Source organism: Chelonia mydas, chromosome 23 (assembly GCF_015237465.2).
Source record: "Chelonia mydas isolate rCheMyd1 chromosome 23, rCheMyd1.pri.v2, whole genome shotgun sequence".
Taxonomy (NCBI): domain Eukaryota; kingdom Metazoa; phylum Chordata; order Testudines; family Cheloniidae; genus Chelonia; species Chelonia mydas.
The window spans coordinates 2,615,634-2,641,365 of NC_051263.2; the positions used below are offsets into that span (position 1 = coordinate 2,615,634).

Here is a 25,732-nt window from a genome sequence, read left to right on the forward strand (position 1 = left end):
CGCTCACAGCCTCCCTGCCCCCTCAGAATCCCCTGTGCACCCCACAGGCTAGTGTCCCCCGTACATTCCCAGAGCCCCCCCTTCATGTGACCCACCTGAGCCAGAGCCCCTCCTATGGTCCTCCTGCTCCAGAGCCCCCCTCCATGCCACCCCCTCCCAGGCTAGAGTGTCCCCTTCCATGTAGCCCTCAGGGCACAGCCAGCCCCCCCTCCCCCACTGTGTATCCTCCCCACCCCTTGGGGGGCAGAGTTGCCCCTCATGTGACTCCTGCTCAGTTCCAATGTTCCCCACCCACAGCATCCTCTGGTGCACCCTCTCCCTGGGGGACAGGGCAATCCTACCCCCAGTATCTTCCTTCCTCGGGGCCAGTTACCATCTCCCAAGTATTTCCTCTCCCCAAAGCCAGAAGTTGCCCCCCTCCCCACCAGCACAGCGCATCTGTCTGTCCTTCCTGGAAGATGACTCCTGCCTTCCAGGTAGGTGCACTCCCTCTCGTTCCGCCACAGTACAGACCCCCCCATCCCAGGACCAGGTGCATTCCCCTATACAATGAGACTGACCCCCCCCTAAAGTCAAGTGCAGTCCCCCTGCACCTGCCCTTCCTTGGGCACCAGGGACAGGAGATCCCTCTCCCAGTGTAGAACCCCTTCCAGCCAACTACACCCTGCCTCCCCTCCCTTCCCCAGAACCATCCCCTCCCACTCCTCCGCATTACAGAGCCCCCAGGGGGCTGTGCATCCCCCATACAACGAGCCTGCTGCCGCTGCCCGCCCCCCCATCCCATGCAGCCCCCAAAGCACCATGGACAGAAGCTTTCCACCCCAGCCAAGAACAGAGCTTGCTCCTAAATCTGAGCAGGCACAGCTGCTAACTGAGGTGGAGGCGTTCGCTGTGTACTGGCTGGGCTGGGGTGTCACACCTGGGGCAGGAGGTCCACGACTTGGGAGGCTGGCCTTGGATTCCCTGCTCTGCTGTAGACCACCTGAACGACCTTGACCAGGTCCTTCTGGCCCAGATTTTTAAAGGTATTTGGGTGTTGCAAGGCCTAGAGGATTGGATGTAGGCTTCTAAGTGCCGACATGATAATGGGGCTCATGAATCTGCAAGGCGTTACGACACTGGGTGCCTAAACACCTTTTAAAATCTGGGCTGTAACTTTGTTGTGCCTCGGTTTCCTCATCTGTACAGTGGGGATAATAGTTCTGTCCTGCCTACCAGGGGCATTGTGGAGCTAACAAGATTAAAGATTGTGAGGTGTGCAGGTACTGTTGGGGGGAGGAGGAGGAACATGCAATAATCCCTAACCCTTATCAGTAGATGTTGATACCGATCTCCTTAGTGAAGTGCATTATTATTCCTATTTTACAGATGGGGAAACTGAGGCACAGAACGAGGAAGTGACTTGCCCAAGGTCACCCAGCAGGCCAGTGCTAGGAATAGAACCCCGGTCTCCTGCCTCCTCATATAACACTGCCTCCTCATATAAGCACTTTGGGTAGATAGCCAGATTGTCCTTGGCAGTGTTAAATGCCAGGCTAAATCCTTTGCCCCCTCTAAGCACACACCCATGAATCCATGTGGTTCCCCAGTAGGAACATCAAGTCCCACTCATTTATCCCTCTCCTGGGGCTTCAACCCTTGTCATGGCAATAACCAAACCTCCTGTTCTTGTGCATTTAAAAGGAAAGAGGGTTTGGGGGTTGGTTTTTTTAGAATTAAAATTGCCCTTAGGGGCTGAGAATCTGGGTTAATTTTTTTCAATTGATCAATTTGGTATTAACAGGAACTGGAGACCCAGGGTCCTAGGCACAAAGCTTGGATCTAGAACCAAACTTTCCCACCGCTGGGAAAACCAGTTTGGCTCATGAGTTGCAAAATTAGGATCAAGGTAGGTTCTTCTCTGGCATCACCATAGTAACCAAGCCTCAGAAACGCTGATGGGTTTATCCTCACACTCCCTCTCTGAAGGGACTTAGCTTCACTCTCCCGGTTTTATAGCTAGGGAACTGACGCACACAGAGAAGCCCAGACTCAGGAAGCTACTTAAGCACATGCCCGCTGTCCTTCAGCAAGTCTGTAGCAACACCTGGGCATTGAACCCAGAGCGCTGGTGTCCCAGTCAGTTCTTTACCCACAGGACTGTCCTTCCTCTTGCATGAGAAATTTAATTCCGATCTAACCCCCGATTCAGGCATGTTCTGGGCCCTGGTTCTGGCCTGCTAGAGCTGGAGATGACATACAAAATTTGGATCGGGACTTTGGTTTGCATTCCAATCCACTTCATCGTTTGGATCTAGTGCTTCGGTACCAGCCAGTTAGAGATAACGAGACGAGCTGTGAAATTCAGACTGGATCTGGGTGTGCAAGCTGATCCCTCCCATTGTTCAGACCTGGGATTCTGCTTTGGCATGTTGAGACGGGATATAGAATCATAGAAATGTGAGGCTGGAAGGGACCTTGAGAAGTCATCAAGTCCAGCCTCCTGCGCTGAGGCAGGACCTTGTAAACCCTAGACCATCCCTGACAGGTGTTTGTCCAACATGATCTTCGACATTAGAATTCGGATTGGCTCTGGGTTTGCGTGCGGATCCTCCCCAGAGTTCTGATCTCGGATTCTGCTTGGGCTCAGTGGGACGAGAGATGAGACTGGGATCGGATCTTGGTTTGCGTGCTGGTCCTCCCTCGATTTCAAACCTGGGATTCTGGTTCTGGCCCATTATAGAGACAAGGTGAGAAATTCAGCACTGGATCTGGGTTTGCTTGCCAATCTGCCCGAGGCTCTTCCGAGCCCGGTTCCGACCCACGTCCTCTTCCCTCCGTAACCATCGGCGGATGATTAATGTTCAGACGCTTTGATTTCCCCTCCCCTAATCCTATAGGGGCATTAGGACCAAGTGGAATCCACTTTTCTCTGTTCCTTTTCCCTTTTCCCAGCTCAGCTTTGGATTCTCTCTTCTCTCCCCAGCTCCTGGTTCTCCACTCCCGGTGTAAGAAATCAGTCCAGGCCCCCAGCTGTGGTCAGTATTAACCAAGGCAGGTGCAGTGGCGGGGAGGGAGGGTGGGTTGGGAATGGGGGGGATAGGAAAAAAGGGGGAGGAGGGATTAGAAATGTTACTTGCTGAAAAATGGCTGCTGGATCTTCATTCTCCTTATAATGATGAACAACTAAAAAGAAAAGAAATTTTTAAAAAATTGAAAATCCTACCAACATATAAAACACACACAAGCCACACACACAGAGCAGCTGCACCAGCCATGGAAGTAGAGTGAGTCGGTCTTCATTTTCCATCTGCCCCCCCATTAAAAAAATCCCCATAAAAGCAAGAAAAGGGGGGGATATTTTAACCCAATTTATGCCCCCCCTTTTTTGGCAAAACAATCGAGATTTTAAAATTTTGTTTTGCTGCCTAAAAAATAATAATTTTCATTTGAGAAGGAGGCAAAATAAAATGACATCTTTAAAAACATCTTGCATGCTTTCATTTCTCCATTCTCCTTCTTCCCAGCTGCTGCTGCTGCTGTTTTTAATTTAATTTCTTCTCTCCGTCCTCTTTTATTTTTAATGATGTTTTTAATGCCAAAACCATTTTATTATGAATTTTTTTTTATGAATGAAATTAGATGCCCCCCCTCCCTAAAAGGGTGGGGGGACGTGAAGGGTATTTGTTTGTGAATCAATCCTATTTGCATCTGGATTCATTCATAAAAAAAAAAAAGAAGACAGGGTTCACCTAGAGGATCCATCATGGTGGGTTTAATTTCCTTCCCTTCTTGGCATGTCAGTTTTTTGGTTGGGGAGGGGGATGTAGGGAGTGGGAGGGGGTCCTTTATATCTGGCACTGTCACACAGTGGGAATTGGTGACTGTTTAAAACTGAGATGTGGAGTGAAGCTGACACATCCTGTGACTATATTTCCCCTCCTATATATCTTGGATTCTTTTTTTTTTTCTTGTTCACCTGTTGTTTATTGAAGGGAGAGGGACAAAGAGCCTAGCTTGGGTCATGTGACCCTCCATTCACAAAAATCCCATGGTTTCCATTGAGATGGGCTGAAAGGATCAAGCAGTTGGGCCATAGATAAGCATTTTCAACATACCTTTTTGCATGCATGTTGTCCAATACCTACAGCATTGGCAGAGGGGAAGCCAGTGGTGCTTGGGGGTGGGGGGTGGGGGGGTTACAGATCACATCTGGGGTGTTTCTTTCTACAAAATAAATTCTACTGTTTTGATTCCATAAATATATGCACCAGCAGACAGCTTCTGCAAGAAGGTTCGCAACTGGACAGTATGTATCTGGGCATGATCTATAGCCATTGTATGTTTGTTTGGGTTGGATTTTAATTTGTGTGTGTTTGTTGCAGGAAAAGAGTGCTTAGAAGATGCTTTGATGGTGAATTTTAAAATATTGTGCTCTAGGAATATTTCATTTATTTGTTCGGAAGGATGTGGGATTTTTTTTTTTAAAATGTAGCTCCTGCAAATAGGGAGGCCAGGGTGTGAGTAAGAGAATCGAATTTCCAATGTGTATTATATAGATCTATAATTTTAAGCTTTGGTTGTGTTTGGGGGCAGTGGGGGTGGGGAATGAGACATGCATTTTAAGCCCTGGCAAAAGGTCTGTTTGATTTTTAGTCATAGTGGGTAATTATATATATATATAATATTTAAATTTAATTCATGGTTGTGTGAGCAGAAGGGTTTGGGTTTATTTATTTATTATTTTAAAATTTTCCTCCCCGTGTTAAATAAATAAAAACCCTGCAGTGAAAAACCCCAGATCTGATATTTTTTAATGATTATTTTTTTAAAGTGTTACGATGGTGGGGCTTGGAGAAAAATGCTTGGTTGTGTGGACTGGAAAATGGGGAATGGCTGACTTGGGGTGTTTGTAGGGATGTCTTATGTCTTTGAACAGTGTTGTCCTTTTCGCGTCTGTAGCCGCCCCATTTCTCCCTTATTTTCCTCCCCCCACCCTCCTAAAAACCAGGGATCTGTAGATCCACTTTGCTTCAGTATCTTTGATCTTGTAATACATAATGTCGTTTCCCATGGCAACGCGTTGTGATGTCATGTATATGCTTAAAACACTCTTAATTATTGTATTCTTATATTTTAGTGGGGGGCAATCTGGTGTTTGCTTCTGATTTTTGACTTTATTAAGGGGATTGTCTTAAAAGGGTCTTCATTCATATTCTGAATTATCGGAAATGCATTGCACTGTCTTCTGATTGGTGGAGAGAGCTTCTTTCATTACATACTGGTGGTCGGTTGATTTTATTTAAGCAGGAAAGTTTTCATTCTTGTTTTTTGTTGCAAAAGTTGACCATTTATTTCAGAGCAAAATTGAGAAGTAAATGTGTGTGCGTATGTGTGTAATGAGGCAAAATATCAGTAGCTGCAAAATATAACTTTTTCACAGAGGAGCGGGCTCTGGTGGGTAGAACAGGGTGAGGCTGTGAATCAGGACTCCTGAGTTCCATTCCCAGCTCTGCCACAACTATGCTGCATATCGTTCAGCGAGCCAGTTCCCCTGCTCCGTGCCTCAGTTCCTCCATCTGTAAAATGGAAATAATGAATCTGATCCATTTCTCAGAGGAACCAGGAGCCTAGATCCATCCATGCTTGAAAAGTGCTCTCAGCAACTCCGACGGGAGGCACGTTCACCACGCTTAGTGCATTCATGGCTGGCAAAGGGCACGCCTGCTTGGCTACAACTTGCAGCGCCTCCTGCTGGCTCTTCTGTCATCAAGGGCTCATGCTGTGCGAGGGCTGGGTCAGCCTTGCTATTTCCATTTTACAGATGGGGAAATGGGGACAGAGCTGGGGAGGTGACTTTCTCAACAATGCATAACAGTGGCAGACCTGGGAATAGAACCGAGGAGCCCTGACTCCGAGATTCCCTTGCTCAAAGCATTAGACCCCAGTGCTGGGACAGAACCCAGGAGGCCTGGCTCCCAGCCCCCCTGTTCTAACCACTAGACCCCACTCCCTGTCTCCCCACTTGTCTTGACTCCCTGTCTCCCCACTTGTTAACAGTAAACCCAGAAAAAGCATGCAGCATTTATCCTAGTAGTAGGCACCACACTTTTCCATTCTGGGAGCCCCCTCCTATACAGCAGAGCCCTCCCCTTCCCAAGTAACCATAAGAGACCCCCGAAAGCCTGCTTGCAATCTTATCTGGGTAACACCCATTGTAACATTTGCCCGACTGCAGGTGTTTTTATTTGATTGTTTTTGTAGGGCCTTTTGGTTTAGCATGAAATGATACAAAGCCATCCCAAACGTCATTCTAAACTTGACGCAGCAATCTCTTTTCTTTTAATATACACCCATGTTTTAATATGATTTTATTTTAAGTAAAACAGTCGTAGCTGGTGAATAAAGCAAAATGAGTAATCGCTCTTGGGTTTCAGCAGGGGGACTTGTGTCAGATGGATCATGTGAAATATTATTATTTATGCCTCCAGCTCCATTAATGTGTTCAAGGCAGAGTGGGCAATGGTTAGAATTCTGGATGGGAAGTCAGCAGGCCTGGGTTCTGTGCCTGGAAATGTCGGCTAGTGGTTAGAGCAGGGGGGCCTGGGAGTCAGGACTCCTGGATTCTGTTCCTGCCTCTGGGAAGGGAGTAGGGGGTCTGAGTTCCAGATCTGGCTCTGGGATGGGGGTGGGGAGTGGGGACTGGTGGGTTCTGTCCTGCTCTGGGAGGGGAGTGGATGTGTGGGGCTCTGGGTTCTGTTTCCAGTCCTGCCACTCACGTACTGTTTGGCTTCTGGGGAATCACTTCCCCTCAGCGTACCTTGGTTTCCCTGTCTTTAAAATGGGGATAATTACATGATCCTCCTTCATAAAAGCTTTGAGAGCCTCCGATGAAATTGGGCTGTGGAAGCCACGTGTAATTGTTGTTACCATCGTATTTATAGAGAAAAACGACGTGGCCCCTGGCCAGAGGAGTTTACCACCCAAGTTAAATAAGGGTCAGTGTGACAACAGAGGACTTACACAGCATGAGAACATGAGGTAGTGGATTTCTTACTCGGATGGCAGCAGGATCGAGTGGTTAGAGCAAGGCCCGGCGATGCTATTCTCTGTCCTGGGTGCTGTCCCTGGCTTTGCCCCTGATTCACTGTATGGCTTTGGGTAAATCACTCCCATTATGTGTGCCTTGGGAAGAGAGACTTTGTGATGTGCTTTGAGATCCTCGGCTGACAACCTCTGCGTAGATGTAGAGAATTATTATTGTTGCACTGTGTGAATTGTGAGAGAGCTCAGTAACAGCCTGACGTCTGCCTTAGTATTTATCCTTTGTTTTACAGTAGTGCGTGGGCACCCCCCAGCCATAGATAAGGACCGGGTTGCACTAGGTGCGGACCAAATGCAGAACAAAAAGATAGTCTCTGCCCCCAATGAGCTTCCCGTCTAAGTAACCCTTATTACTTCTGTCTAATCCGTGTAATATGGTCTCAAGGAGGAGTAATGGTCTCAAGTTGCAATGGGGGAGGTTTAGATTGGATATTAGGAAAAACTTTTTCACTAAGAGGGTGGTGAAACACTGGAATGCGTTACCTAGGGAGGTGGTAGAATCTCCTTCCTTACAGGTTTTTAAGGTCAGGCTTGACAAAGCCCTGGCTGGGATGATTTAACTGGGACTTGGTCCTGCTTTGAGCAGGGGGTTGGACTAGATGACCTTCTGGGGTCCCTTCCAACCCTGATATTCTATGATTCTATGATTCTATGATTCTAATATAACCTTTATCTATATAAACGTCTAACACTTTTTTTTTTTGCAATCCCACTAGGCACTTTGGCCTTTAGGATAATCTTGTGGCAAGGAGTTTCACAGGTGAACAGTCCATTGTATACAACAATGCCTTTCCCAAGTATCCGCTTTACATTTGTCGCCGTTTGGTGTCCCCTTGTTCTACTGTGCCAGGCAAAAAATCAGCAGGGTGAATGGGGGGGTTGATTTCCAGAGGAAGACACAAAGAGCTGCGTCTGCCTGGTTTTGGTAGGTGGCAGGTGGAGCAACAAAGAACCATCTTCCTGTATATGAAGATTTAAACCCCTGGGATGGGTGGGCGAAGGGGTTAGAACTAGGTGTCTGTGGATGAAATTGTGGAAGACCTGGAGAGTGCGCAGAGCAGGGGCACAGGAGGGCTGGGGAGTAAATGCCTTAGCAATGCCCGGAGCTTGTCTGGGTAGTTACCAAAAAGATGGTCGAGAGCAGGCTTGGTCAAGATGTCTGTATCCCTTCGTGGGGAGAAAACACTGGCTACCAAAGGGCTCTTTAATCTAACGGAGAAGAGCAGAACAAGAAGTTAAAGCCAGACAAATTCCAGCTAGAAACCAGGTGCTGGTTTTTAACAGTGCGGGTGACTGGTGAGTGAAGCAAGCTCCCAAGGGAAGTGGTGGATTCACTGACTGCCTTGCTGGAAGAGACGCTCAATGTACAGGGCCAAATGCAAAGGTAACTGGGTGCAGTTCTGTGTCCTGGCCAGTCTAGGTGATCCGATTGTCCCTTCTGGCCTTGAACGCCGTGAAATTAAAGAAAGGGTAAATCTTGACTGAACACAAGGACAGGCGTTCGATGGGGAGATCTTCTGTAGAATTGTCTTCTGGAGGGGAGGGACATTTTAAAACGAGGCTGGAGAAACCACTGGACGATGAGGAACAATATTGTGCTGACAGGCAGCTGGGCGAGGTACCTGAATGGTTGGATGGAGCTGTGCTAGCTACAGGCTTTGTTGAGAACCTATGGGCATAGTATCTGAGGATTTAAAGTTATGGCGAACAGCATACCTCATCCTCTAGCCTCTGTGTGGGGGAGTTGAGGTTACCAGGAGAGCCTTGACTTTTGGGTCTTGAAAACTCTGATTGTAGCTTCTTTTTTAATACCTTCCTGGTCCTGACTATCTTTTACACTGGAGTAAACTGGGAGTCCACAGAAAATCAGATTAGCTCTAAAGCAACCCCATCTAACCTACTCGCTTGGTAATGGATAGATCTTACAATTCTAGGTGCCATGTATGTTGTTGTTTTTGCAGTAGTCCCAAGAAGCCCTAGTTGAGGACTAGCACCCCATTGTGCTTGGAGCTGTACAAACATAGACCAAAAAGATGGTCCCTGCTACAGCTGGGTAATTGGAGAGGGCATATAGTAAATATGGGTGAAATTCAGCGGATAGTTTCATCCGGGGGGGAGGGGGAGCAAGGGCTCCATCAAAAAAGTTGAAATGGTTTGTTTGGCCGTTTCCGAACACAATGGTTTGAGTTCTCATTTCGAAACGGCGTTTTGTTTTGCAATGTAACTGGTTTTTTAAAGGTGAAAAACACCCAAAATGACCCCCCAAATGACCTTTTTTTCTTTTTTACTAGGAAAAAACAAACAAACAAAATCCCTTTGGGCTCAAACCAAACCAATCTCTTCATTTTTCAGTTCAGCTTATGAACTGAAAAATCAGTTCTTCATTTAGTTCTAGTCCTTGCCCAAAAGGCCTTCCGCTCTGTGCACAGCAGAAAGTACAGCACTTGAGGCCTGGTGTCGGCATAAAACTGATCCCAGCATAGCTATGTCAGCTCGGAATATGAAAAAAAAAAAAATCACATCTCAGCTGACGCAGCTCTGCCAGAAAATCCCCAGTGTAGACCCCGCTATGCTAACAGAAAAGGGCTTCTGCCCACGTGGCTAACGGTGGTGTTACAGTGCTGACCGAAAAATCCCTTCTATTGGCATAAGCTACACTAGGGGGCTATCCCAACACAGGCTCCGTCGCACAGACACAGCCTGAGTTTCATTCATAGATCCATAGAAATTAAGGCTAGAGGGAATCATTCAGTCATCTAGTCTGACCTCTTGTATAGCACAGGCCGGAGAATGTCACATAGTTATCCCTGTGTTGAGCCCGGATGCATGTGTGTGGCTGCAGCATCTCCTCCAGAAAGGCAGCCAGTCTGGAGCTGAAGACTTCAAGAGATGGAAAATCCACCTGGGATGGATTTGGTGGAAATTTTCCAGGAACGTTCCCCTGTCGGCTGGGGGTGAGCTTGGAAAACGCCAGGTGAAGAGCAGAGGAGTGCTGGAAATGCGGAGTGTGGGACCGTGGGCGGAGGTTACAGTAGAGAGCTTATTGGAACCCAGATTTTCATGGCTGCATCTGGCAATGGTCACCTTTCCCAGTCTGGTAGCGCCGAGAGCCCTGCCTGGGACTGAAGGGGTACCTGCTGCTTGGATCCTTGCTGATGTCAGGGGGTCTCCCGTTGAGCCAGGTGCAGCACAGCCCTGCCGACCCTGGAGGGCTCTCCGTCGTGCCAAGCACTGCACGGGCCCTGGCTGACGACGGGTGGTCAGAAGATGCCACTGCCCCAGGCGCTGCGTGCACCCGAGCAGAAATTGGGGGCAGGTGGGGGAGGCGGTGGCTGGTCTGTTAGCCACGGTCCAGTTGTGCTGGGCGTGGCACGGACACCTAGTGAGAACTGGTCCCTACCCAGGGTTTGGACCTACTCCCCCCCCTTCCATTGGGGGGGTGATGTTTGGTTTTTTAATTGAAATAGTTAAAGTGGACAGTTACACCAGGGCCTTTTATGTAGCTTGTACTGGGAAAAGCTCCTCTGTCCCGGGAAAACGGCCTCCGCGGGAGGGTGCATTTGTACCGCTTGCACTACAGGGTGATAGGCACAACTTCTGAGTGTGGCCACTGCGTGGGGGGCAGCCCCTGCCCCTGCCCAGCCGGTCTGAGATGAGAGGGAGGGTCATTCTCTCCAGGTCATAGAGGAGAGGCAAAGTGGGTCACCCAGGAGAGCCTGGGGCAGAGACGGGACTCAAACCCAGAGCCCCATCCCAGCGCCCTCACCCCTAACCAGTTTCCCTCCTTCAGCCTGGCCTTTAGGTTCTGCGCCCTGCTGCAAATTTTGCCCTCCTGGGTGCAGCTGGGCGTGCAACGGGCCCTGCCTGAACCAACACCGCCCGCCCAGCTGTAAACTGTCAATGATTAACGTCTGTAGATGGAAGCCAAATGCAGCCGCTTTTAAAGTCAGATTAGCACCATGTTTGCGTAACAGCTGGGCAGCTGAGGCTGCTGCTGGCTGCGGGGGGAGGCGTGGGAGGGAACGGTTAATCAGTTGCCAGTCCAGTTGGTTGGCATCATGGTGGGAGTGGGAGGACGGGGAGTGAGCAAAGAAAGGGGAGGCCTGGGACAGCAGGGGGCTGCGGTGGGATTGAGGGACACGAGAAGAGCGGTGGGGGAGGGAAGAGCCCGGGGGCTGGGACAGCAGGGTGCTGCAGGTCAGGATTGAGGGGCATGGGCAGAGCAGGTAGGAGTCATGGGGAAATGAAATAGGCACTGGGAGTCTTTGGCAGCATTCGAGGAAGAGAACTGGTGATTCCTCCAGGGCTGATGCTGGGGGTGGCCATCATCTGGTCGGTGCCAGCAGTTTTCAGAGTGAACGTGAGCTTTTCCGAGGCCGGGGCCCTCGGCTGTGGCAGGGATGGGCGTAAAATCCTTCCAGCCACTGGGTTCAGGCTTTGCTTTCCTTCCCCTTTGTGAGAATCGGATGCTGGAATGGCAGCCCGTGGGGCCACCCTGTCTTGGAGCATTTCTGTGACCCACACCACCCTGGGCTTCGACTCGGCAAAGCAGCCAGGTGGCTGGGTTGAATCCCTATCCAGACCGGGAAGCCACCACAATCGGCAGCATCCCACGGGCGTTCAGGGTCTCCCCGGACAGGCTGGGCCATGCAGACTGAAATCCCCTGGGAAAGAGGGTGTCCTCAAGGACAAGGGGGAGCAGTGTGTATGGGGAGGAGGGTCAGTTTCTTCCGTTTCAAAGTGACTTTTCTTTTTGAAATTTCAGCTCATTAGACCAAAACCAGTAAAAGGACAAAAAAGGTCAAAATCAAAACACGACATTTCAATGGACCCAAACTGACAGTTTTTCAGTTTGCAAAAAAAGTGAGATTTTGACTTTTTGTCCTGATTCAAGATGGGGGGGTGGGGGGGGAGGGAGGGGAGAATGTTGAACTCTTGAAAGTTTTCTTCTGCTAGAAAACTGTTTCCTACCCAACTCTCTTCTGTTGCCACTGGGGGCCCTGATCTTTGTCATGAGCTGTGCAGCACACTGATTTTGGGCCCGGTTGTGCGGGGCGCTGCACAGACCCCAGCCGAGATCCGGCCCCCATTGTGCTGGGTGCTTGACAGACGCAGAATGAGAGACAGTCCCTCCCACGAGGAGCTGACCGTCTAAAAAAGGTATCAGGGGAAACTGAGGCATGAGGAGGGGGTGCGACTTTCCCAAGGTAACGTGCAGGCCAGTGGCAGAGCTGGCAGTAGACCCCAGGTTTCCTGAGCCCCAGCCCAGTGCCGCCCCTGCTGGGCCATGCAGTCTCCCCCACACACGCAGTTGTTATTTCTCCATTTACCTCTTTCCTCTCTATGTTGCCGCATTTGCTTTTCGCTTCCTTGCCCCAATTCCACCATCCCTCCCCCGCTATCGCGCACATCCCCCCCCCATTCCATTTCCTCTCCATTCTCAGTAACTGGTGCTGCTCAGGCCCCCTCCCCGCACCCAGTGCCCTTCAGGACCAACCTCTGAACCCTGTGGCCTCAGAACGGAGCTGCCCATTCACACTGGGCATCGAGGAACATTGAGCAAAGGGGGCCAGCTGTAGGGGATTGGGGGATCAGATGGGAGATGGGTGGGGAAGGGGGTCAGAATTCAGCTGGGGTGGATTGGGATCAGCTGGGGGAGGGCAGGCAGGGTGGGAGGTCGAGGACTGGCTGGGGGGTGCAGACTGGGGAGGGGGGCGGAGATCAGCTGGGGGTGCAGATGGGAGAGAGGGGCTGGGGATCAGTTGTGGGGCACGTGGGAGAGTGGGGGATGGGGATCGGCTCGGGGGGGGGTAGGGGCAGGGAAAGGAGAACGGTCTCAGGCTGTGTGAGTGGGCTGCTTGAGGTGGGATGATGTCATGACATGCCCCAAAGCTACAAAACCATCAGCCTCCTCCCTCCGCTCAGAGCGGCATGGCGGGGGGCACAGTGGGATGATGGAGGCAGTCGTCCCTTGTGCACCCCGGAGGGGGGCGGGGGGGCGTGTGCAAGACGGGGCAAATGGCCTCAGGGGCAAGGTGTGCGTAGGACAGGCTGAAGGTGTGTGGCATGGGCAGCGAGTGGCACCTGAGGCAGGGACCCTGGGGTTCCATGCAGTGTGCGAGCGATGGGGAAGTGCAGGGCAGCGCAGAGGGCTGCACAGTGCCCTCTCAACAGGAGCCCAGGAGACAGGCTGTACTTCGGTGGGGTCTGCGGGGCCCCTGCAATTGGTACGTGCTAGACGGGAATGTCAGCAGAGCGTGCCGTGCCCATGCAGGCTGTAGATCGGTAGGGTCTGCAGCGCCCATGCAGTTGGTACACATCCGATATGAATGTCCGCAGAGCGTGCCGTGTGCGTGCAAGGGGCGAATGGGAGATGAGAAGCATTTGTAAGTGTTTGCAACATGCGTGCAACAGGTGCATGCAGTGTGCCTGTGAGGGGTGCACCTGAGATGTGCAGTGCCCATGCAGAGGGGATGTGCAGTGTGTGCGCAATGGGGGCATGTGACAACCGAGGCACTTCGGCACTGTGTGCCATGTGCCCGCAATGCGGGTGGTGGATGGATGTGAGCCAGGAGGAATGTGTGCAGTGCCCATGCTATGGGGGTGTGCACTGTGTGTGCAATGTGGGAGGCCTTTGCAGTGGTTGTGCAATGGATGGACAGCTGCAAAAGAGAAAGCTCCTTTTCCAGGGTGTGCAGTGCCCGTGCGATGGGTGCACATGAGACAGGCTGTACTTTAACGGGGCATGCAGGACACGTGCACGGGGGGCATGCAAGGCACATGCGGTGGATGGCTCCTGTGAAACAGAAGGATCTTTTAGCAGGGCACGCAGTGCGCGAGACAGGCTGTACATTGGAAGGGCATGCAGTGTCCGTGCGGCAGGGTGTACAGTGATCGTGCTATGAGGCATGCAGTACCTGTGCAATAGGTGCACAAGGGAGACACATTGTACTTGGCCAGGTCTGCCTTGCCCATGTGACGGGGCTGCGCAGTGACCATGTGATGGGCGTGTGCAGTGCCCAGGCGATGCATGGCGTGCAGTGCCTGTGCAATGGGTGCACATGAGACAGGCTGGGCATTGGTAGGGCCTGCAGTGCCTGTGCAATGGTTGGCGTGCGGCGCCCGTGCAATGGAGGCTTATGAGACAGACTGTACATTGGTCGGGGGTGCAGTGCCCCTGCTATGAGACATGCAGTGCCTCGTGAGCCAGGCGGTGCGACAGAAGGCATGCAGTGCCCCTGTGACGGATGGGGTGCAGCGCCCATGCCATGGGTGCTCGTGAGCCAGGCAGTGTGACGGATGGCATGCAGTGCCCGTGTGACGGATGGCGTGCAGTGCCCGTGCCATGGGTGCTCATGAGCTAGGCGGTGCGAGGAATGGCATGCAGTGCCCATGTGATGGATGATGTGCAGTACCCATGCAATGGGTGCTCGTGAGCCAGGCGGTGTGACGGATGATGTGCAGTGCCCCTGTGACGGATGGTGTGCAGTGCCCGTGCCATGGGTGCTCGTGAGACAGGCTGTGCGATAGATGGCGTGCAGTGCCCGTGTGACGGATGGTGTGCAGTACCCGTGCGATGGGTGCTCGTGAGCCAGGCGGTGTGACGGATGATGTGCAGTGCCCCTGTGACGGATGGTGTGCAGTGCCCGTGCCATGGGTGCTCGTGAGACGGACGGTGCGACGGATGGTGTGCAGTGCCCGTGCGATGGGTGCTCGTGAGACAAGCTGTGTGACGGATGGCATGCAGTGCCCGTGTGACGGATGGCATGCAGTGCCCGTGTGATGGATGGTGTGCAGTGCCCATGCCATGGGTGCTCGTGAGCCAGGAGGTGCGACGGATGGCATGCAGTGCCCGTGTGATGAATGGTGTGCAGTGCCCGTGCCATGGGTGCTCGTTAGCTAGGCGGTGTGACGGATGGCATGCAGTGCCCATGTGACGGATGGTGTACAGTACCCGTGCTATGGGTGCTCGTGAGACAGGCGGTGTGACGGATGGCGTGCAGTGCCCGTGTGACGGATGGGGTGCAGTGCCCGTGCGATGGGTGCTCGTGAGACGGGCGGTGCGACGGATGGCGTGCAGTGCCCGTGTGACGGATGGCGTGCAGTACCCGTGCGATGGGTGCTCGTGAGACGGGCGGTGCGACGGATGGCATGCAGTGCTCGTGTGACGGATGGCGTGCAGTGCCCGTGCCGTGGGTGCTCGTGAGACGGGCGGTGCGACGGATGGCGTGCAGTGCTCGTGTGACGGATGGCATGCAGTGCCCGTGCGATGGGTGCTCGTGAGACGGGCGGTGCGACGGATGGCGTGCAGTACCCGTGCGATGGGCGCTCGTGAGACGGGCGGTGGGACGGATGGGGTGCAGTGCCCGTGTGACGGATGGGGTGCAGTGCCCGTGCGACGGATGGCGTGCAGTGCCCGTGCGATGGGCGCTCGTGAGACGGGCGGTGCGACGGATGGCGTGCAGTGCCCGTGCGATGAATGGGGTGCAGTGCCCGTGCGATGGGCGCTCGTGAGACGGGCGGTGCGACGGATGGCATGCAGTGCCCGTGTGATGAATGGTGTGCAGTGCCCGTGCCATGGGTGCTCGTGAGATGGGCGGTGCGACGGATGGCGTGCAGTGCCCGTGCGATGGGCGCTCGTGAGACGGGCGGTGCGACGGATGGCATGCAGTGCCCGTGCGATGAATGGGGTGCAGTGCCCGTGCGATGGGCGCTCGTGAGACGGGCGGTGCGACGGATGGCGTGCAGTGCCCGTGCGATGAATGGGGTGCAGTGCCCGTGCGATGGGCGCTCGTGAGACGGGCGGTGCGACGGATGGCATGCAGTGCCCGTGTGATGAATGGTGTGCAGTGCCCGTGCCATGGGTGCTCGTGAGACGGGCGGTGCGACGGATGGCGTGCAGTGCCCGTGCGATGGGCGCTCGTGAGACGGGCGGTGCGACGGATGGCATGCAGTGCCCGTGTGATGAATGGTGTGCAGTGCCCGTGCCATGGGTGCTCGTGAGACGGGCGGTGCGACGGATGGCGTGCAGTGCCCGTGCGATGGGCGCTCGTGAGACGGGCGGTGCGACGAATGGCGTGCAGTGCCCGTGCGATGGGTGCTCGTGAGACGGGCGGTGCGACGGATGGCGTGCAGTGCCCGTGTGACGGATGGCGTGCAGTGCCCGTGCGATGGGTGCTCGTGAGACGGGCCGTGCGACGGATGGCGTGCAGTGCCCGTGCGATGAATGGGGTGCAGTGCTCGTGCGATGGGCGCTCGTGAGACGGGCGGTGCGACGGATGGCATGCAGTGCCCGTGTGATGAATGGTGTGCAGTGCCCGTGCCATGGGTGCTCGTGAGACGGGCGGTGCGACGGATGGCGTGCAGTGCCCGTGCGATGGGCGCTCGTGAGACGGGCGGTGCGACGGATGGCGTGCAGTGCCCGTGCGATGAATGGGGTGCAGTGCCCGTGCGATGGGCGCTCGTGAGACGGGCGGTGCGACGGATGGCGTGCAGTGCCCGTGCGATGGGTGCTCGTGAGACGGGCGGTGCGACGGATGGCGTGCAGTGCCCGTGTGACGGATGGCGTGCAGTGCCCGTGCGATGGGTGCTCGTGAGACGGGCCGTGCGACGGATGGCGTGCAGTGTCCGTGTGACGGATGGCGTGCAGTACCCGTGCGATGGGCGCTCGTGAGACGGGCGGTGGGACGGATGGCGTGCAGTGCCCGTGTGACGGATGGGGTGCAGTACCCGTGCGACGGATGGCGTGCAGTGCCCGTGCGATGGGCGCTCGTGAGACGGGCGGTGCGACGGATGGCGTGCAGTGCCCGTGCGATGAATGGTGTGCAGTGCCCGTGCCATGGGTGCTCGTGAGACGGGCGGTGCGACGGATGGCGTGCAGTGCCCGTGCGATGGGCGCTCGTGAGACGGGCGGTGCGACGGATGGCATGCAGTGCCCGTGTGATGAACGGTGTGCAGTGCCCGTGCCATGGTTGCTCGTGAGACGGGCGGTGCGACGGATGGCGTGCAGTGCCCGTGCGATGGGCGCTCGTGAGACGGGCGGTGCGACGGATGGCGTGCAGTGCCCGTGCGATGGGTGCTCGTGAGACGGGCGGTGCGACGGATGGCGTGCAGTGCCCGTGTGACGGATGGCGTGCAGTGCCCGTGCGATGGGTGCTCGTGAGACGGGCCGTGCGACGGATGGCGTGCAGTGCCCGTGCGATGAATGGGGTGCAGTGCTCGTGCGATGGGCGCTCGTGAGACGGGCGGTGCGACGGATGGCATGCAGTGCCCGTGTGATGAATGGTGTGCAGTGCCCGTGCCATGGGTGCTCGTGAGACGGGCGGTGCGACGGATGGCGTGCAGTGCCCGTGCGATGGGCGCTCGTGAGACGGGCGGTGCGACGGATGGCGTGCAGTGCCCGTGCGATGAATGGGGTGCAGTGCCCGTGCGATGGGCGCTCGTGAGACGGGCGGTGCGACGGATGGCGTGCAGTGCCCGTGCGATGGGTGCTCGTGAGACGGGCGGTGCGACGGATGGCGTGCAGTGCCCGTGTGACGGATGGCGTGCAGTGCCCGTGCGATGGGTGCTCGTGAGACGGGCCGTGCGACGGATGGCGTGCAGTGCCCGTGTGACGGATGGCGTGCAGTACCCGTGCGATGGGCGCTCGTGAGACGGGCGGTGGGACGGATGGCGTGCAGTGCCCGTGTGACGGATGGGGTGCAGTACCCGTGCGACGGATGTGGTGCAGTGCCCGTGCGATGGGTGCTCGTGAGACGGGCGGTGCGTCGAATGGCATGCAGTGCCCGTGTGACGAATGGGGTGCAGTGCCCGTGCGATGGGTGCTCGTGAGACGGGCCGTGCGACGGATGGCGTGCAGTGCTCGTGTGACGGATGGCGTGCAGTGCCCGTGCGATGGGTGCTCGTGAGACGGGCGGTGCGACGGATGGGGTGCAGTGCCCATGTGACGGATGGGGTGCAGTGCCCGTGTGACGGATGGGGTGCAGTGCCCGTGCGATGGGTGCTCGTGAGACGGGCGGTGCGACGGATGGCGTGCAGTGCCCGTGCGATGAATGGGGTGCAGTGCCCGTGCGATGGGTGCTCGTGAGACGGGCGGTGCGACGGATGGCGTGCAGTGCCCCTGTGACGGATGGGGTGCAGTGCCCGTGTGACGGATGGGGTGCAGTGCCCGTGCGATGGGTGCTCGTGAGACAGGCGGTGCGACGGATGGGGTGCAGTGCCCGTGCGATGGGTGCTCGTGAGACGGGCGGTGCGACGGATGGCGTGCAGTGCCCGTGTGACGGATGGGGTGCAGTGCCCGTGCGATGGGTGCTCGTGAGACGGGCGGTGCGACGGATGGCGTGCAGTGCCCGTGCGATGAATGGGGTGCAGTGCCCGTGCGATGGGTGCTCGTGAGACGGGCGGTGTGACGGATGGCGTGCAGTGCCCGTGTGACGGATGGCGTGCAGTGCCCGTGCGACGGATGGTGTGCAGTGCCCGTGCGATGGGCGCTCGTGAGACGGGCGGTGCGACGGATGGCGTGCAGTGCCCGTGTGACGGATGGGGTGCAGTGCCCGTGCGATGGGTGCTCGTGAGACGGGCGGTGCGACGGATGGGGTGCAGTGCCCGTGTGACGGATGGGGTGCAGTGCCCGTGCGATGGGTGCTCGTGAGACGGGCGGTGCGACGGATGGCGTGCAGTGCCCGTGTGACGGATGGGGTGCAGTGCCCGTGCGACGGATGTCGTGCAGTGCCCGTGCGATGGGTGCTCGTGAGACGGGCGGTGCGACGGATGGCGTGCAGTGCCCGTGCGATGAATGGGGTGCAGTGCCCGTGCGATGGGCGCTCGTGAGACGGGCGGTGCGACGGATGGCATGCAGTGCCCGTGTGACGGATGGGGTGCAGTGCCCGTGCGATGGGTGCTCGTGAGACGGGCGGTGCGACGGATGGCATGCAGTGCCCGTGTGACGGATGGGGTGCAGTGCCCGTGCGATGGGTGCTCGTGAGACGGGCGGTGCGACGGATGGCATGGACACACAGACTGCGTGTGGGGAGCCGGGCAGTGGGCGGCCGAGCCTCTAACTGAGTCTCCTTGTGCCCCCCGCAGTTACATGCTTCGGGTGCGAGCTGTGGTGATGACCCGAGACGACTCGAGCGGGGGATGGGTGCCCATGGGCGGGGGCGGCCTGAGCCACGTCATGATCGGCAAGGTGCGGCGCCCAGAGGAGGGCGGGCGGCGGCGCCAGTACCTGATCTGCGGGGAGCGCCTGCGCGACCAGACCGTAAGCCTGACTCCTGGGGAGGGGCTGGATGGGAGGGGCAGCTTGTGGGGCCCCCCCCCCGCCTCTAATCTCCCCCTCTCCATTGCAGACCATCCTGGAGTGCGTGCTGAAGAAGGACCTCGTCTACAACAAGGTGAACCCCATCTTCCACCACTGGAAAGTCGGCGACAGCAAGTTCGGCCTGACCTTCCAGAGCCCCGCCGACGCCGCAGCCTTCGAGCGGAGCGTGCAGGCCGCCCTGGAGGAGCTCGCCGAAGGTGGGGCGCCATCGTCCTGGGCCTGCAGAGGTTCAGCGGGCGAGGGTTTGGCTTGCTGCCCCTGGCGGGGTGCGGGGCCCAGGGACTGTGAGAGATGCAGGGGGCGTGAGGCTGGCTGGCAGCCCCATGGGTGTGCTGGCTGGGGTCCTGAGCCTGGCTGGCTCCCCCTTGGGGGTTCTGGTCTGGCTTGGGAAGGGACTGATGGGAGATGTGGGCACTGGTTGGTGGCATGGGTCCTGCCTGTTCCTCACCCGCCCCTTAGGGGCTGTTGGTCAGAACCAAGCGAACCCTGATGCTGGAAGCGACCTGAGTTCACCTTAGCACGGCCCTGCGGCCAAGACAGCCGGCTGCAGGGAAGCAGACGTGGGGTCAGTTCCTGGGTCAGCCACCAACCCTACCTGTGTGACCTCAGACATGTCTCGGCCTCGGTTTCCCGCACCTGTGCCATGGAGATATGAACCCTTTGCGGCCGGCCGGTGGGCGTGGGGAGGCTGTTGATATTCAGGAGGCCCCGATGCCCCAGTGCCGTTGCTGCACCTCGGTGGATGGCATTCCACATCAGCGCTGCCAGGGGAGGGAGGGAGCCCTGGATTCCCAGCTGGAGGTCCCAGCACTGTCTTCCCAACCCTCCCCGCCCAGGCCCTGCTGCCCACCCATCCCTCTCCCTCTCTCCCACCCCGCTGTCCCCCGCTGTTGGGTCAACTCCCTAGAGAGCTCCCAGGGATCTAAAGGCCTGGGCACTGCACCAGAGCCTGGCTCCTTATCTCCCCTCCCCAGCCCTCTCCACTTCCCCCCTCCCTCCATGGTCTGGGGGTTATTCTTAACTCCTCCCTCTCCTTTGCCCCCATAATCGATTCCTGCCTGTCTCCCGCCCTGTCATAAATACAAAGGGAAGGGTAACCACCTTTCTGTATACAGTGCTATAAAATCCCTCCTGGCCAGAGGCAACATCCTGTTACCTGTAAAGGGTTAAGAAGCTCAGCTAACCTGGCTGGCACCTGACCCAAAGGACCAATAAGGGGACAAGATACTTTCAAATCTTGGGGTGGGAGGGGGCGGCTTTTGTTTGTGCTCTTTGTTTACGTGGTTGTTCTCTCTTGGGACTGAGAGAGGCCAGACAGAAATCCATCTTCTCCAACCCATCCCAATCCAAGTCTCCAATATTGCAACCAGTCTAGGTAAGCCAGGCAAGGCGGATTAGTTTATCTCTTGTTTTATGTGAATTTTCCCTGTGTTAAGAGGGAGGTTTATTCCTGTTTTCTGTAACTTTAAGGTTTCCCGCAGAGGGGGATCCTCTGTGTTTTGAATTGGAATACCCTGGAAATTATTTTCCATCCTGATTTTTACGGAGATGATTGTTGCCTTTCTTTTCTTTTTTTTATAAAATCCTTCTTTGAAGAACCTGACTGATTTTTCATTGTTCCAAGACCCAGGGGGTTAGGTCTTTGATGATTTTGTAACCAATTGGTGAGGATATTATTCTCAGGCCTCCCCAGGAAAGGGGGTGTGTAGGGCTTGGGGGGATATTTTGGGGGAAGACGTGTCCAAGTGGTCTCTTTCCCTGGTCTTTGTTTAAAATGCTTGGTGGTGGCAGCATACTGTTCAAGGCCAAGGCAAAGTTTGTACCTTGGGGAACTTTTTAACCTAAGCTGGTAAGAATCAGCTTAGGGGGTCTTTCATGCAGGTCCCCACATCTGTACCCTAGAGTTCAGAGTGGGGAAGGAACCCTGACATACCCCGACCCTGACACGCCCAGTCTCTGCTCCCCATCCCCTCTCCTGGCTGGGGGGCTGCTTCGTTCTGCTCTCTGGCACGCTGCCCCCCTCCAATCCGTGCTGTCGGGCCTGGTCGTGTCCTTTTCCCCTGACCGTCCCCCCTTTCCCGTCCGCTAGCACATCAGATTTTAAATCTCCGGGCGCTGCAGCACTCCCCCTGTCTCTGCCAGTCCTTCCTTCATGTTGCCCCTCCACGGTGCCAGCATTCTCACCATTCACACTCAGCCCCCTCCCCGCCAGCCCCCTACACACAGTACAGCCTCCCCCCACTCTTCTGAAAGCACGCCTGCCCCCAAATCCCGTCTGGTTTCTGCAGCCTGGAACACATTGAGCGCTGCTACAGGGCTCACCGGCTTTAAAGGGACACTACCCTGCACTGGCCCGCTGCTGCTGTGCCCCCTCAAGCGAACTGATCCACGCAGAAGACCCCCTTTGCATTTCCCTCCTCCTCCTGCCTGCCTGCCCCTGGGATGGGAACCTTCCCTTCTGCTCTGTCTGGAACGTGCCCGGCATGCCACCCCCCCCCCCCCCCCCCGGGGATTGAACCCAGGAGCTCTGGCGCTAAAGGCACAAGGGGCAGCTGCCTGAGCGAACCATCCCCAACTTACCTTAGAGCTGATTCAGAAAGTGCTGCAGCCACTGGAGGGAGACAGAGAGTGCCTGTGTATGTTTATGTGTCACCCCCACACAGAGGGGTCCGGGCGGCCCCAGACATCCCCTTTTCTTTTGAGGTGTCGCTCCAGCTGCAAAGCTCTGGCACCCTCAGGTCCCTGCGGGGTGGGTGCACCAGGCGCTGGGCCTGCTTGAGGCAACGGGGGTGCCCTTATGTCCCTCCCCCTTGGGATCCCACCCCTGGGGTCCCACCTGGACAGACCCCAACACAGGTCCTTTGCATTCCCAGCATCGAATGCTTTTTCCCAGCTCCGCCCCCAGTAACCGGACGCCTTACTGGGCCCGCGTCCTTCCTGGGGGGACTGACTTTCATGTATCTTCCTCCGTTTTCCCTTCCCAGGTTCTCTCTCCTCCTCCTCCTCCTCCTCCTCGTCTCAGGATGACGCTGATGGGACAGATGACGCAGGGTTGGTAAGTTGAGCACTGGACAGAAGTACCTTCTGGGGGAAAACATCCCAGATCCTTGGTCTGGCGGAGAGAGGCAGAACCAACGGCTGGAAGTAAAAGCCAGGCCTGTTCCAGTTAGAAAGCACCCGTCAGAGTGCGGGTGATTACCCACTCGAACAAACTCCCAAAGGAAGCGGGAGATTCTCCATCTCTTGAGGTCTTCAGATCCAGGCTGGTCACCTTTCTGGGGGAGTCGCTTTCACCAAACACTAATTATGGGGCTCCATCCAGGGGTAACTGGGAGCAGTGCAGGTCAGACTAGACGATCTAATGATGCCTTATTATAATCCGCTGAGCATGAGCTGCTGGTGCGACACTGCGCCCAAAAAAGCGAACGCCATCCTGGGATGCATCAACGGGAATCTCCGATAGGAGCCGAGAGGTTCTTTCCCCTCTGTATCTGGCGCTGGTGCGACCGCTTCTGGGATCCTGCATCCAGTTTTGGTGCCCACAACACAAGGAGGATGTTGATAAATGGGAGGGGATCAGAGAAGAGCCAGGAGTGAGATCAAAGGGTTAGAAAACCAGCCTAGTAGTGAGAGACTCCAGGAGCGCAATCTGCTTAATTTATCAAAGAGAAGGTGGGGGTGACTTGATTTCAGTCCATCAATACCTCCATGGGGAACAAATATTTAATAATCAGCTTTTCAGTCTAGCAGAGGAAGGTCGAACACAGCCCAGTGATTGGAAGCTGAAGTTAGACAAATTCAGACTGGAAATAAGGTGTAAATTTATAAGGGTGAGAGCAATCAATCACTGGAACAATTCTCAAGGGTCGTGGTGGATACTCCATCACTGACCAATTTTAAATCAAGGTGGGATGTTTTTCTAAAAGATCTGTTCCGGGAATTATTTTGGGGCAGTTCTCTGGGTTGTGTTATCCAGGAGGTCAAACTAGATGATCTGGCCTTGAAATCCATGCATTATTTCTAGCAGCTTAAAGCCCTCGCCGTCAAAATGACTGAGAACTTCAAAATTAGATGGTAACAGACCCCGTGTCCCACGGATGATTGGACCAGGTGATCTTCTGAACAAAAACAGCTCTCAGCCAGGCTTGAGGCTGTTTCCATCACTTCACACTGACTCAACAGACACTTTAGTCTTGCATGAGGATCCTGTAATAAACATGATTAATAATCTATAGAATAAGATTCCAATAATCCGTAGAATAAGATTCCAATAGGGTCTTAGGGCCAGCCAGAAAAACAGCCCATTCGCCAGGTGATGTACAAGCACGGATTAGCACAGAGCCCACAATCTAAATAAGTGAGACAGGCCTTAAAATCTGTGAAAGGCCTTCGTGTTGCCATTCCGCTCTGGGAAACTTCCCGTCTGATTCCATGTTTACTCCCTAGCCAGGGTGGGGTGTAAGTACCAGCTGGGGTGGATTTCCATTGTCTCCATTCCCACAAGGAGGTGGGGGTCCCAGAGAGGGGAGGGGACATAGGGACCCAAGCTGGGGGACAACTGGCCCAAGAGGGAGATGTTGGCTGATAAAGGTCTGGACTAGTGCTAGGAAAAACAGACCCCTTCCCAGCTTGACCAGCGGTCTCCTTATACTGGGATCATGGCAGACCACGCATGCCAAGCAGCATGTGTCATGGTCGGTGTTTAGAAGGGAGACCTCTGAGGAACAACTGGCTGCTGCAGGCAGCAGGGTGGGGGCGCTCTCCCCTCCCGGTCTGTGCTTGACCCCAAGGGCCCCGATGCGGTGCTAAGGGGCACTGGGCTGCAGGGACCAGGGTGGGGGCTCAGTAGGGGGCGCTCTCCCTGCACAGTCAGTGCTGACCCCTGTGCAGCACTAGAGGGCGCTTCTTTCTTAGTACAGCCACCGCCTTTGTTCCCAGATGCACACGGACAGCGAATCTTCCTCGAACAGCCGGAAGGAAATGCTCCCCAAACACATCACCATCGTGACCAGCGAGTCCTCCTCCAGCTGCTACATCCGCTCACCTGCCTCTGAGGAGTTTGCCTTCAGCACGGCCCAGGGGTCGACGCCGACCAGCCAGGGCGGGCAGGTGGGTCTGGGCAGGGAGGGGCAGGGGTCCGTGGCCCTGGGCGCGATGGGGGAGGGCGCTGTGTAGCCCGAGGAAAGAGATGGGAGAGAGAATCTCTTCAGCGCCTTCTCAAGTTAAAGCTGTCCTGCATGGGGGCGGGGTGGGGCGGCACTGGGTTCGAAATCCCAGGCACGTCCGCTCCACCCACTAGTCTTGCTGGTGACTTTTTGCAGAACTTGAGAATACGTGTTGTGAGTTTTCCCAGCCCTGCATGGAAACTGGGGGGGCGGGGTGGGCGGGGGGCGGGGGGGGGGTAGTGATCTTTAACAGAGAGCACTTTTTTCCCACCTGTTTGTAGAGTGTCTGAGTTAAGCAGGGGTTAATAAAATCTCTTGTTTTCTTTGGTATCTGGGGGTCTTTGTTGTGCACAGGGAGGATGGGCTTGGGGTTAGTGCTCTGAGCTGGGGCTCTGCCACAGAATCACCTATGTGAGATGGGCTGTGTCATCTCTCCATGCCTCAGTTTCCCCATGGGAGTAATAATCCTTTCTCTCTCCAGCCCTTTGTCTATTAAGACTGGGAGTACTTCAGGGTAGAGAGAGTCTCTCACCCTGTGTGTCTGCGGTGCCCGGCACAACGGGGCCCCGATCTCGGTCGGGGTCTGGGCAGCACCCGGCACAACGGGGCCCCGATCTCGGTCGGGGTCTGGGCAGCACCCGGCACAACGGGGCCCCGATCTCGGTCGGGGTCTGGGCAGCACCCGGCACAACGGGGCCCCGATCTCGGTCGGGGTCTGGGCAGCACCCGGCACAACGGGGCCCCGATCTCGGTCGGGGTCTGGGCAGCACCCGGCACAACGGGGCCCCGATCTCGGTCGGGGTCTGGGCAGCACCCGGCACAACGGGGCCCTGATCTCGCTCGGGGTCTGGGCAGCACCCGGCACAAAGGGGCCCTGATCTCCGTCGGGGTCTGGGCAGCGCCCGGCACAACGGGGCCCCGATCTCGATCTGCTCCTCTGGGCTTTGATATTTGGTCTGCACCCTCTACGTGGTGCAGGGATCTGTTCCGTATGGACAGGGTCCCCCAAGTTCCAGGGCACAGGGAGGGGATGTGACGGGCAGCTGGGCTGTTGGCAACGCCCTTGCCTTGATGGACTGGGGCTGCAGCTGAGGGCTCCTGCCAGCTGGCCTGAGGACATGGTTCCTTTTCCCCTGCCAGCTCTCAGATTATGGGGGTGGGATCT

The 25,732-nt window shown here is 55.9% G+C and overlaps 1 protein-coding gene across 2 annotated transcripts in view; it reads left to right on the top strand.

Annotated features, from left to right (window-relative positions):
• The window catches only part of SPRED3 (sprouty related EVH1 domain containing 3), a 30,414-nt gene continuing 4,682 nt past the window's right edge, over nucleotides 1–25,732 (top strand). The window contains exons 1-6 of one of the 2 annotated variants that reach the window (XM_043534532.1): nucleotides 1–476; nucleotides 2,966–3,017; nucleotides 19,168–19,342; nucleotides 19,431–19,599; nucleotides 22,387–22,457; nucleotides 24,341–24,511. In XM_043534532.1, coding sequence (XP_043390467.1) covers nucleotides 19,172–19,342; nucleotides 19,431–19,599; nucleotides 22,387–22,457; nucleotides 24,341–24,511 — 582 coding nt within the window. In that variant the 5' untranslated portion in view covers nucleotides 1–476; nucleotides 2,966–3,017; nucleotides 19,168–19,171. Of the gene's footprint in view, nucleotides 477–2,965; nucleotides 3,018–4,191; nucleotides 4,289–19,167; nucleotides 19,343–19,430; nucleotides 19,600–22,386; nucleotides 22,458–24,340; nucleotides 24,512–25,732 lie in introns of those variants that run through there. The other variant, XM_027817674.3, reaches the window with a different exon arrangement.